The sequence below is a fragment of the Dipteris shenzhenensis genome, chromosome 2 (genome assembly GCF_047967505.1).
Source record: "Dipteris shenzhenensis isolate YYH24624 ecotype China chromosome 2, Dip_SZ_1.0, whole genome shotgun sequence".
Lineage (NCBI taxonomy): Eukaryota > Viridiplantae > Streptophyta > Polypodiopsida > Gleicheniales > Dipteridaceae > Dipteris > Dipteris shenzhenensis.
The window spans coordinates 47691195-47703622 of NC_141597.1; the positions used below are offsets into that span (position 1 = coordinate 47691195).

General features: G+C 40.4%; 1 protein-coding gene across 1 annotated transcript; it reads left to right on the top strand.

Annotated features, from left to right (window-relative positions):
* The first annotated feature begins 881 nt into the window (after window positions 1-881).
* Window positions 882-2610, top strand: LOC147904879 (putative aquaporin TIP-type). The gene is made up of 3 exons (XM_087396309.1): window positions 882-1104; window positions 1397-1647; window positions 1756-2610. The coding sequence occupies exons 1-3, from the start codon at window positions 972-974 to the stop codon at window positions 2125-2127; spliced, it is 756 nt and encodes a 251-aa protein (XP_087252435.1). The 5' UTR covers window positions 882-971; the 3' UTR covers window positions 2128-2610.
* Window positions 2611-12428: the final 9818 nt, after the last annotated feature.

The window sequence follows — 12428 nt, forward strand, 5'->3', positions numbered from 1 at the left end:
GGAATGACCTACTTTCCCTTGTAGCAGAGCATGAATGCTACGTTGGAATCGTCCATTTTCCATCGGGCTACCAGAGTTTTTTGCTAACCCAGCCCTGGCTCTGCATGGTGCCTAGATTTTCCCCTACCAGTGGGGTTGGGTGAGCCCGACCACTAGCAGGCACGGGTGAGCCCAATAAGGGGACTTCCTATGATCTATCTCCAAGCCTAGAACTATGAAAGGGGAAGCCCACTAAGGGGACCTCCTATGATATATCTTCAAGCCCAGAACTATGAGAGGGCCAAAACTATGGGGAAGCCGCACTAAGGGACCTGCTATGATCTATCTCCAAGCCTAGAACTATGAGAGGGCCAAAACTATGGGGAAGCCCACTAAGCGGACTCGCTATGATCCTCCAAGGCTAAAACTATGGAGTGAAGATGGAACGAGCTGGTCGTTTACGTGGGAATGTGCTAAGAAAAACACACTATGGAGGATAAGGCTCAAGAAAAAGGCAGGGCGATGAGGCAGTGTGGTAGGAGACCCACGTCTTGTCCACAATATTCTGACAAGGCCTTGCAAAAGCCAGCTAAAGAAAGGAGGTTGGAAGACCGAGGAGGAAGGTGAAGACTGAGGCAGCTTTGAGAACTTGAAGATCGAGTAAGGCACATGTGAGCTGCCGTCCTGGCAACCTCACTTGCTTTCAATTTTATACACCTTTCCTTGCTTCAAACGCGGGATTGCGGAATCTAGATCCACCTCTTTTGCTGTAGTCTGGACCTTGGTACAGCTCTGCAAAGATGGCATTCCACTTGCATGTTGCAGTGGATCATCCTCCACATGAATGACGATTCACACTTGAGAGTAGATGCGCGTTTGGATGCCATTAGATTCTTCAGTCACTGATCTCCAAACCTGCACAATTTATACATTGAGGCTTGCATTTGCATCGACCACTGGTATTGAGCTTAACATTGCGAGTTAGGAAAGCAATGCCGATCCAAAAGTTTGCCTTCGGTCGGTTCCATGAGATCTTGGAGCCTGAACCCCTCAAGGCTGGCTTCGCAGAGTTTATTGCTACTTTTTTCTTCGTCTTTATCGGAGAGGGATCCTCCATCGCTTTTGGTACTTCTCTCCCCACCATTCACCCTCTCTGAAACTCTTCCAGCTTATGTATTTCTGTGGCTGCAAGACTAAGGCTAGATTCCAGTTAGTGGTGTTGTTCAATGGATTCGTAACTCCAGAATTTGGTGGCTGACTGGCAGCGATTCACTTTGCTAGCCATATGATTTTTGCTCAAATTCTGGATTTCAAATTCTCGCGTATCTTCTTCCACAACATAGCACGCAATAGACTTCAACTCTACGATCCTTTGTTCTCAACGCTCCTCTAAACTTTGTTTTGCATGTACTTGTAGATAAGGTCAGCGGCGGCACGACTCTTACGCCTGTCGGCCTCCTGATTGCCGCAATTTGCCATGGATTTGCTATATATGCCGCGATCTCTATTTCATTCTTCGTCTCGGGAGGCCACGTCAACCCTGCAGTCACAGTTGGTCTTCTTGTAGGAGGGTACATTACCCTCGTCAAGAGCATATTGTATATATTTGCGCAGCTTGTTGGGGCTGCCCTTGCCTGCCTGCTTCTGAAATTCGTCACGAATGGATCGGTAATTTACGTTTCGCACTGTTTTCAGGGAAAGGATTTGCTTGCAGAGTAGGCACTGTAGTAAATAAGAGTGCTGAGCTGATTTGTAGTCTTGTGTATCGAAATGCAGAGCTTGCCAGTGCACGCACTCTCTAGCGGTGAACCCATCTATGCAGCAGTCGTCTTGGAGATTGTATGTACCTTTATGCTCCTATATACGATTTACGCCCTTGCGGTGGATCCCAGGTCTAAGAGCAACGTCGGTTCCGCTCCTCTTACAGTAGGCCTTATAGTAGCTGCTATTATTCTTTTCGGAGGTCCCTACGACGGAGCTTCAATGAATCCTGCTCGCTCATTTGGACCTGCTTTGGTGGCTTGGAGCTGGGAAAACCACTGGGTGTACTGGGTCGGCCCGATAGTTGGTGGAGCGTTGGCTGGAATCGTGTACGAGTTTATCTACATCGATCAACAGCCAACTTACGAGCTTCTGTCCAACGACTAGCTACTAGGCTACCAGAGATGTAACGCCATCAAAGTTTTCGATAGGCTAGTCGAATAAAACATCATGAGATGCCTTGCAAGAGCTGATGATGTTTGAGTCACGATTCGTCCAAGCTCGTGGAGAGTCTCTTGAGCTTGTTGCAAAACGAACAAGCTGAGTAATTTCACTTGGGCTGCCCGGAATTGTGGGAAACAAGGTAGTTTATAGCGAGTTGAAGTCATTTCTTTGGAATGAGAATGAAAGTGCTTGAGTAGTAGGACAAGTAGCAACGAGTTGTTCTTGCTTTAGTTGTTATGTTGCTTCAAATGTGATCCAATGTTGGTTGATAAACTATTGTTGGTTCGTGGATCATCTAGATGGATGCACGATATTTGGCAAAGAGGAGTCTTGATCATATTGTTTCCTAAACGGTCACGGTACCATAAGAGAAACATGCATTGGAGGATGTGTGAGCGATGGCTTTAAAGTACTTTCGATTTTTTGTTGAAGAACTTTCAAATATTTGCCCTTCTCCAAGTCTTGCGAATGGAAGCTCTAGTGGCTCATCCGTCTTCAAAAGTTCACAACTACTAATCCATAAACTATGTTGAGCTCGGATCAATAGTAAAGGATTTCTAATTTTGCGAAGAAGATTCAGCGATGCTTGATCTGGTTTGTGAGACAGGGATGCGTGGGAGCTATGCAGGGGGAGGGGGGGGGGGACGATGTTTTGTTACAACTCTTAATTCACAATGGCTTGATGCTTAAGCTCGCCAATTCTTATTCTCCGCAATTAATAGAAGCTGACGCAACGATCATCCTATGTCTGGGAATCTCATATATCAGACAAATTCTGTTTGCGAATGATAGGGAGTCGAAGCTGTTGCAAAATTTGCGCAAAAGCAGCAGTTGGAGAACTTGGAAAGTAGAAATTTATGAAGAGATGAAGCTTTTGAAGCTTGGGGTGGGGGGGGGCATGGGCGGGAGAGAGAGGGGGGGAGAGGGGGGGGGATATATAAGCAGGCTGCGGGAGAATCTTCTTCGCATGAAAATTCTCGAATGTACAACTGCCTTAATTTTTGGAACGTTACGCCTCTTGTCTTGTGTTAATTGTTTCAATCTCCCTTGCGTGTTAATTGGAAATACGATTCTTTGAATGTTAGGGGCACTTATTCCCCATTATCTCGTATTTTTTTCTCCCTTATCGTTGTCGCTGCGCAAAGTGTTTTAAATCGAAGCACAATTTCTCGGGCAAGAAGTATCCTCTCAGCATCAACTAATTTATGTAGTAGATGATCTTTCTCTACGAGCCATTAATGCGCTCATTCTTTTGGTTAGCATATTTTTGCATGGGAACATTCAACCCAAGCATGTCGATAATCATAATAATCTTGGCTTTGCTCCTGCTAATGTTTAGAGTGTAACTTATAGAATTTGTTCTTTACAAGTCTCTAAGGTTGTGACCGATAGAGTCGCATTAGGGTTGTAATAATATCATCGATGTAGTGAATCGACATTTTTGAATTCAAAGATCTTTGCAGCAATAGAGAAAGTCTTAGTGTTATCATTGAATATTGCCTTTAAAAACATATGCCATTGATGGTTGGCTTTATGTTCTCTAAGTTGGAACCTTACTAACATTTATTCTTGGAGCACCAACTCAATATGTAATATGTTACTACCCTCGTCCAAAATCCAGAGTATGGGGGGTAAAGGTCCATATATAATATGCATGGATTTCCTTAAAATTTTCAAATATGCAAGGGAAAAATATGAAAATTTCATGTCCCCCCCGCCACAAAATATAAGGTATATACATTGAAAAATATGCACAATTTTAAGATAAGATTCGTACATACTTTTCATAATATGTGAGGCCCAAGGGGGGGGTCTTTTGGATGGGGGGAGGGGGTAAAATAAAAAAAAACACTAAAATATGAAAATCCATCTCCTTTCAAATTAATGTAACTTTTTCATGTGTTGCCCAAATTTTAAGGTGTAAAGACATATTTGAAGTTTTTCTAGTGTAAAACACAACCATGTTAATTTGAATAATTTCTACCCATGGCATATTGTTAAAATCATCTCATACTCAAAATTTGGATAGATTTTCTTAATAAAGGGAGTTGGCATCCCAAGCATTTTTTATGTCACCTTTGATTCTATTGGGGTCATTAATTGCTTGGGTGTAGCCATTTTTGGTGAGGTTCAGGGAATTTTTTGTATATAGGTATCTTGCATGACCTATAACTTATGCATTGCTCAATGAAATTCAGTACACATTCCAAACTTGAACATGAGAGCAAAAAGCTATGGAATAAGGATTTGGAATGAGACCGTTAAAGCATTATAAGTGCTGTGTTGCATGTGAAGCATGCATCCCGAAGACTATAGGATATAGCAATTTATTTAAAAACATCAACATTTTATTCTATACATACATGCAACTAAGTAATCAATCAAAAGTACACTATGTGAGCTTCTCCTCAATCCAAGGACACACCTAAATGAGAACATTATGCATGGATTAACGGGCCTCCAATGTTGTGCTAAAGTGATGCATACCCATTTGAGGGCACGCTCCATAACTTTTTTTTGATTTGTTGGAAACCAAAATGGATTGAAAATTTGGAATGCGACTACTGCATGGTGGTCTTAAAACATGAATACTTATTGGTATTGGTATCTAGATTCACCTTAAAATGAAAGTTGAAAAAGTTAAATTTTCACACCTCCCACCCATCAAATCTTGGAAGATTAAGTACTTGCAACTTACCCTTACCCTGTAACCCGCATGCACCTCGAAGTGACCTTGCGCAGACTTTGGTTTGCCATTATCTTCCTTTGGGTAAGTTGTCTTCTATTCTTTGCTTGCCTCACCAGCTAGCTTCTCTGGGTCTATTTTGGACTGATCGTGGCCATGGCGTCAATGGCAACATTCAGCTCGCCATGGCTTGCAAGAGAAGCAGACAGAGGTTGCGAGACAGAAAAGCTAAAAACCTAAGTCAAGGTACAAGGAACAGATTGCAGGTCGAGGAAGATGGCACGATATCGAAATGGCAATGGAAGACACTTTTGCAACTTTTGCGAAGGGAGAAACAATGAGAAAAAAGAAGACTCCTTGTAGAGCAGTAGCAGGAAGCAGTTGCAAATGCATGCATTCGATCATTGCCATTGGAGTGAAGAACACGAGCTGTGGTGTCACGATTGGTAGAAGCATTCGAGGCAGCAACATCAGGCCATTCAGGTGATTCCCAATCTTGAGTCTTCACAAGTTTTAGCCTACACCCTAAAGTTTCTAGAGTAATAATCCTACCAACACCTCGGGAGATACATGCCCAAGAGGCGATGCTCTCTAACCTGAGAAATGGCCTATAGAAAGTGAAAGGGGTGCACAACTTAGATCAACTAGCTGCAAAGAGGGCGACATTAGCTATGTTGGTGTCCCCTAAAACAAAGGAGAAACAGCTTGGGTACACAATGTCCAAGATGTTCCCTAAAATAAAGGAGAGACAGCTTGGGTACACAATGTCCAAGATGTTATCAATAAGAAGGACTAACGTGGCTCGTCCAAGATGTTGTCAATAAGAAGGACTAATGTGGCTCCAACGTGGTTAAATGTAGAGCAGAAGTAATGCATGATCATCCCGATCCGAGAAGTCTATGGGCTTCAACAGGACGAGAAAAAAGGAGAGAGAGCCTAAGTGCGGAAGTCATTGCTACAGTGACGACGTTTGGGCATGAAAATACGAGAGTTTCTCCAAATAAAAAGGACATCTGTAAAAAGCGGACAGGACACAAGGTGTTTAAGGACCACATCATACACATGCTAGATACAACGCAGGTTAGTGGTGCCTAAACCAGCCCAGTGGTTGTTTGTGATTGAGCTTTGGGATAGTTTACTTGTTTCATTTCTTAAACCAGGCGTGATTGTCCTAAACCAACTCGGTGGTTGGAACATCATGCAATTGTAGGCTGGTTCAACTCAATCACCATTTATGTGATTGTCTTAAACCAATGTGGTTTGAGCAGACATTACTTGTTGTCCAACTTGGTGGCATGGTTGAGCAGAAATTAATAGCAATATATTTTGCAATAGAATATCAATATATTGCCATTTTACTAAACTAGCCTGGTGGTTGAAACATCATGCAACCATGGCTGATTCAACTCAATCACCAATTATGTGATTGTCCTGAACCAGTGTGGTTGAACAGACATTAATTATTGACCAGCCTGGTGATTGAAATTATTGTGTTTCTTAATACTTAAATTTGTTAAATTTAATTTTCTACTATTCGGGTCATATACCACTAATTCTAGAATGGGATGGCTTGGACTTTATGTGATTGTCCTAAACTAGCCCGATAGCTTGGTGCTGGTTCAAGACAAACATCAAGCAATTATTGACATAAATTGTGAAATTCGGAAATGAAAATCAATATATTGTTATTTTCTAATTGTGAAATTCAGAAATGAAAAGCAATATACTTGCTATTGTCTAATATGTGAAGTTGAGACCATCAGGCTAAACCAACCCGGTGGCTAAAATTGTGACAGTGTTCTAAACCATCCTGTGGTTGAAGTTATAACTGTCCTAAATGTATCCTAAACCAGCCTGGTGGTTGACTGTCCTAAACGTGTCCTAAATTACCCTAGTGATTGAAATTATGATTGTCCTAAACTAGCCCCATAGTTGAAATTGTGACTGTTCTAAACCAGCACGGTGGTTGAGAATTGTTTTACTTTGTTATATACTTTAATTAGACTATGTTTTATCTTTTTTTAGTAGTGCAAAAAGGGGGCTCACTATATTGTTATTTCATTTCAAAGAGGGCTCATTGTTCTGTTGTTCCCACATGTTGGGTTAGTAGACAGAGTTGTATCTCAAGTTTACGGATCAGAATCCGGACATTTTAATTGGGCAGAGGAGCTTTAAGCATTGTAAGCCTTGGTACATCAGAAAACTCAAAGACAAGAATGTTTGTTGTTGCAAAACACACATAGACTTCGACCTGGCCCGACAAGCTATGAATGACTTGTGATCTGGTCGTGTTGGAGCATTGCTTCATGGAGATCGATGCCCATGCCTCCTCGATGAATGTGCAGTCTGTAGGCCACCTGGATCCTCATCATGCGTTGTAAGGTAGAGTAGGTTTTGTAGCCTAAGATCTCTGTGGGAGCTAGTGGTTTGTCTAAAGAGAGACTATGAGTGGCACCACATTGAATGCATTCGTGGCACATGCAAGCATTGCAATCTGAAGCTAAAGAAGAAGACATTTCATGTCCATCCAAATGAAATGAATGAAGACGACCATGTTGCTCTAAAATGGACGAGATTTGAAAATGTCAAATTTGTTGATGGATTTGATAAAAAGAGATGGCTACTAACATATAAGAGCACTCAGCCAAGGGTCACATGGTTCAATACATCCCAAAATATGTGCTTCACAATTTCACGACTAGCTAGAAAGATAAGCAATTCAGGACATGCCTTGCCAATTTTCCCCATGACACTATTGCCTCTGTCATAGATTTTGCTGAAAATTATTCATTTCAAGAGCAAGATGAGATACAAAGTGCTCAATGGTACAACAAGTAGATAACAATTCTTGTGCATATCATGTACAATCATTTGCTTGATTTTTCTATGCTTGATGCCAATCTGCTTGCTGACTCATAGGAGTCCAAGTTAGTGCAGCGCACATGCCATTTCTACATTTCAAATGATAGGAAACATGACACTTTATTTGTGCAGCATACTTTTCTATAACATTGGGAATGGATGAAAAAGGAAAATCCCCATGCAGAAAATATAAAGCAACATTGGGTGTGGTCAGATGGTGCTACCTCTTAATTTAAATCAGCCCATGGATTCTACTTTGTCTCAAGGTTCAAATCCCTGACTGGTCTAAGATGTTGGGTCTAGCTATGGCAAGGGTGAGCATGATGGATGCGGTGCTCTTATTAAGCAAGTTCTATTTAAAAACCAATTAACATGCTCTCAAGAAGAACTCAATGATGCCCATGATGCTGTAACATGGCTTACAGCCAACCTCTCTACATGTGCACATTCAACATACAGTAAATAAAGCGTTAAGAATAGAGTAGTGCGCAGAGTGTTCCATGAAGTTAAAGTGGATGAAGTGCAAAGGAGAAAGCCAACACGATTGCGAGAAAATTAAAGGAGTTTCTGGTTTGAACATCATATGGGGCACAACCAACTAATAAAAACAAGAAAACTTTCTTGTTTTTGCAGTGCGTGCATCATAGGGGATCATGATGATTGTGAGAACATTGCAACTGTGAAGACATGGGAGCAAGTTTAAGTTTTCCCTCTACGTTTAGATGGAGTGACAAACAATGGAGAGACAAACAAGACTCGCCATGGTTTGGGGAGAGTTTTGATGACCTCGGGGGATAACTTTGCAATTGTCGTTGCCTTTGGGGAGAATGAGGAAGATGACCCATACTTTCTTTTGCAGTGCACAAAACCTAAGCACAAGTTTGAGGAAGCATTTAAGGATAATTGGGGAATAACCTATGAGAAGTGGGATATAGTAGTCAAAGCTTTTTGGTACAAAAAGCCATCCAAGAGAGGCCACAATTACAAACTACTACATAAGAGTCCACAAACATTTGTGTACTCTCATATAGTAAGAGCTATTAAGTTCCAGATGCAACTTGTGCCACCACGAAAGAAGAGAAAGAGTGTCTTCAAATTTGATTTAGACATGCATGAGCACATCTTGGGGTGTCTTGGAGTGATGGACGAGGACAAGAGATAGTACTAAGAAAATATAGTTTCATTGCAAGGAAACAATATTCCATTTATCCTAGAAATTGGAAAATGTATTTGAGACTATGTTTCTTTTAGTAGATCCCAAACAAACCACCGCACTTGTTTTTGTAAATCGCAAATGATAAATCCCATGCTTTTTTTTAGTATATCCCAAACAACCACCATGCTGGTTTTATTAAATTGTTTTTGTAAATCCCAAACGATAAATCCCATGCTTGTTTTTAGTATATCCCAAACAACACTGTGCAGGTTTTATTAAATCCCATGATTACTTATTTTTAATATACCCCAAAAAACAACCGCATTGGTTTTATTAAATTGTTTTTGTAAATCCCAAATGATAAATCCCATGCTTGTTTTTAGTATATCCCAAACAACCACCGTGTTGGTTTTATTAAATCCCATAACGAATCCAAACATCCACAAATCCATTCATCTTGTAATAATAGAAGCAAACCACCGCATTGGTGTGGCTGTTAATATCCTAGTGTGCAACCAACCACCATGCTAGTGACCAATTAAGAATTCTCGTGGAAGAAGAAATCATCGAGGTCGACATTCTAGTCACATTCATTATGCAAATGAACATGGGAATATGTTCATTGCAAATAAGGAAATGCAAAAGATTGATACAGTGTATCTAGACACTGATTGTTGCAACTCAAAAGAGTATTTCAGCTATCAAGTCGACCAAGCAGATCAAGATCCTTAGTACATCGACAACGGTGCATCATCTCATATGACAAAGCATCAAGAATGGTTCACAGAGATGAAACCATTAGAAGGTCAGAAGAATGTCATCTACATGGTAGATAATACATCGAATTTAGTTCAAGGGACATGCATTATCCCTATGAACTATCTCACTTGTACAAAAGGATTAGTGAAAGATGTACTGTACCCAAAGCTCAGCAAGAACCTCTTGTCAGTAGGTTAAATGACGGAACACAACTATCAAGTCATTTTTGACAGAGATGAATGCACTATCAGAGACAAATCCAGAGGACTTTAGCTAGTAGGAAAAGCAGTCAAGGAAGGATGCTTGTTAAGAATGTTAGCTACAGTACCAGATGTGCATGCCATGTCAGCACAATTGCAATAGATGCCACTATCCACAAAATGGCACAATAGATGAAACCGAGCTAAAGGGCAATAATCCATAACTAATATACCTAGATGAATCCAGGAACACATGTCAATTTCAAGAACTTGATAGATCTAAGGAATAAGAATATGGCAATTGGGATTCCTAAGCTATAGTTTCTTGGAAAAGTTTGTGAAGCATGCTGCTTCAGCAAACAAAAGTGAACCAACTTTGGCAGAAGCTCCTCTCGAGCATGAGGTATTCTTGATTTGATTCACACAGATGTATGGGGTTATGCCTAGACCCACAGCATCAATGGTTCACTTTACTACTCGACTTTCATCGATGACTATAGCAGATATTGTTGGGTCTACTTTCTGAAAGAGAAATTTGAAGTGTTTTCAAGATTTCAAAAATTCAAAGCCATGGTAGAAGACCAGACAGGCAGAAAGATCAAATTCATGAGATCAGATAGAGGAGGTGAATACATGTCTTCAGCATTCATGAACTTTTGCAGGCATCATGGCATTCGAAGGCAATTCACTTATGTAGATACTCCTCAGCAAAATGCTTTTGAAAGGAAAAATGGTACTTTAGTAGACACTACTAGAGAAATGCTTAGAAGTAATAGCCCTTGCAAACTACTTACTTAATCGGCTTCCGACCAAACCGATTCAAGGTATGACACCTTATGAAGCATTCACTAGACACAAACCATGCATTGGGCATCTGCGCATATTTGGTTGCATAGCATATGCCCACATACATCACGAGACCATCGCAGAAAATTGGATGCTAAGTCATGCAAATGCATCATGGTTGGCTACAGTGAAGACAACAAAGCATACAAGTTGTATGATCCCATCAACCGCAAGGTCATTATCTCCACAGACATAATCTTTGATGAGGAATCAGAATGGAAAACCTCAAATACATAGGAGATAGACACATCGATTAGTTAGTCATCTATTGAAAAGGTTGATGAAGAATAGCAAGAATTGCTAGAAGCACCCCAATCAGAGTCACAACAACTCATATGATCTACTAGGAAAAGCAGACCTCTAGATAGATTGACATATGTTTAGAAAGGCAAAGAAATTTTGGTTGAAACCTCCAACTTGTTCTTATGACTACCATCATGGCTAAGGAAGAGCCAGTGTACTTTAAAGATGCAGTTGACAAGCATGAATGGAAAACTGCTATGAATGAAGAAATGGATGCTTTGTACAAGAATAATACTTTGGAATTATGTGACCTTCCATTAGGAAAGAAGGCCATAGCAAACAAATGGGTATACAAAGTGAAGTACAATCTAGATGGAAGCATTCAAAGATACAAAGCCAAACTAGTTGCAAAAGCATTTGCACAACAATATGGTAGGATTATGATGAGACTTATGCTCCAGTAGCAAAGATAAATTCCATACAGTTCTTGATATCACTAGCGATACTCAACAGATGGAATGTGTACCAGCTCAATGTCAAGAATGCATCAATGGTTACCTAGACGAGGAAGCCTACATGCAACAACCAATAGGTTATGTTGAACCAAGAAATGAGAATCAGGTTTGTCATCTCAAGAAAAGCCTCTACGGCTTAAAGCAAGCACCCAAAAGTTGGTACAGCAGAATCGACAAGTATTTTACTGATTTGGGATACTTGAAGTCCAATGAAGATCATAATCTCTACTACAAAGTTCAAGGGGAAGACATTACTATTGCACTTTTGTACGTAGATGATCTGATTGTGACCAAAAGCAAGGATAGCTTTATCAAAAAGCTAAAACAAGACTTATCTACTACTACTGTAGATTTCAACATAGATTTCAACATGAAAGATCTTGGACTTATGCACTATTGCCTTGGTATTGAGTTCTGGAGAGATTTAGATAGCACCTTCATGAGTCAGCTAAAGTATGTTGACAGTCTCCTCAAGAAGTTTCATATGGCAAATTGCAAGATTGCAGCCACTCCCATGGAAAAAAGTTTGAAATTTACTAAAGATTTAGAAAAGCCTACAATCAATGACACGTACTACAGGCAGCTCATCGGATCTCTTATATATCTGACTATCACACGGCCAAATATCTGTTATGCAATAAGCTCACTAGCATAATTTATGGCAAATCCAAAACAATCTCATTGGAATGTAGCCAAAAGAATCTTGAGATACATCAGAGAGGTACAAGAGAGTTTGGGATAAAATAGAGAGGAAGTCATCCAAGGTTTCATGGATACTATGACAGTGACTATGGTAGAGATCATGAAACCAGGAGATCAACATAGGGATATGCATTTTTCCGTGGTCAAGGTGCTATATCATGGTTTTCAAACAAACAACCAACTATTTCTTTGTCTTCGAATAAAGAAAAATATAGAGCACTCACTAAGGTGCATGTGAGGCTATATGGCTTAGAAGGCTATTGTCAGAAAAAGAT

Coding starts and splice junctions, on each gene's coding strand:
- LOC147904879 (XM_087396309.1), top strand. CDS start 972: ATGCCGATCCAAAAGTTTGCCTTCGGTCGGTTCCATGAGATCTTGGAG. Junction 1,105..1,396: donor GGGATCCTCCATCGCTTTTG/GTACTTCTCTCC, acceptor ATGTACTTGTAG/ATAAGGTCAGCGGCGGCACG. Junction 1,648..1,755: donor AATTCGTCACGAATGGATCG/GTAATTTACGTT, acceptor ATCGAAATGCAG/AGCTTGCCAGTGCACGCACT.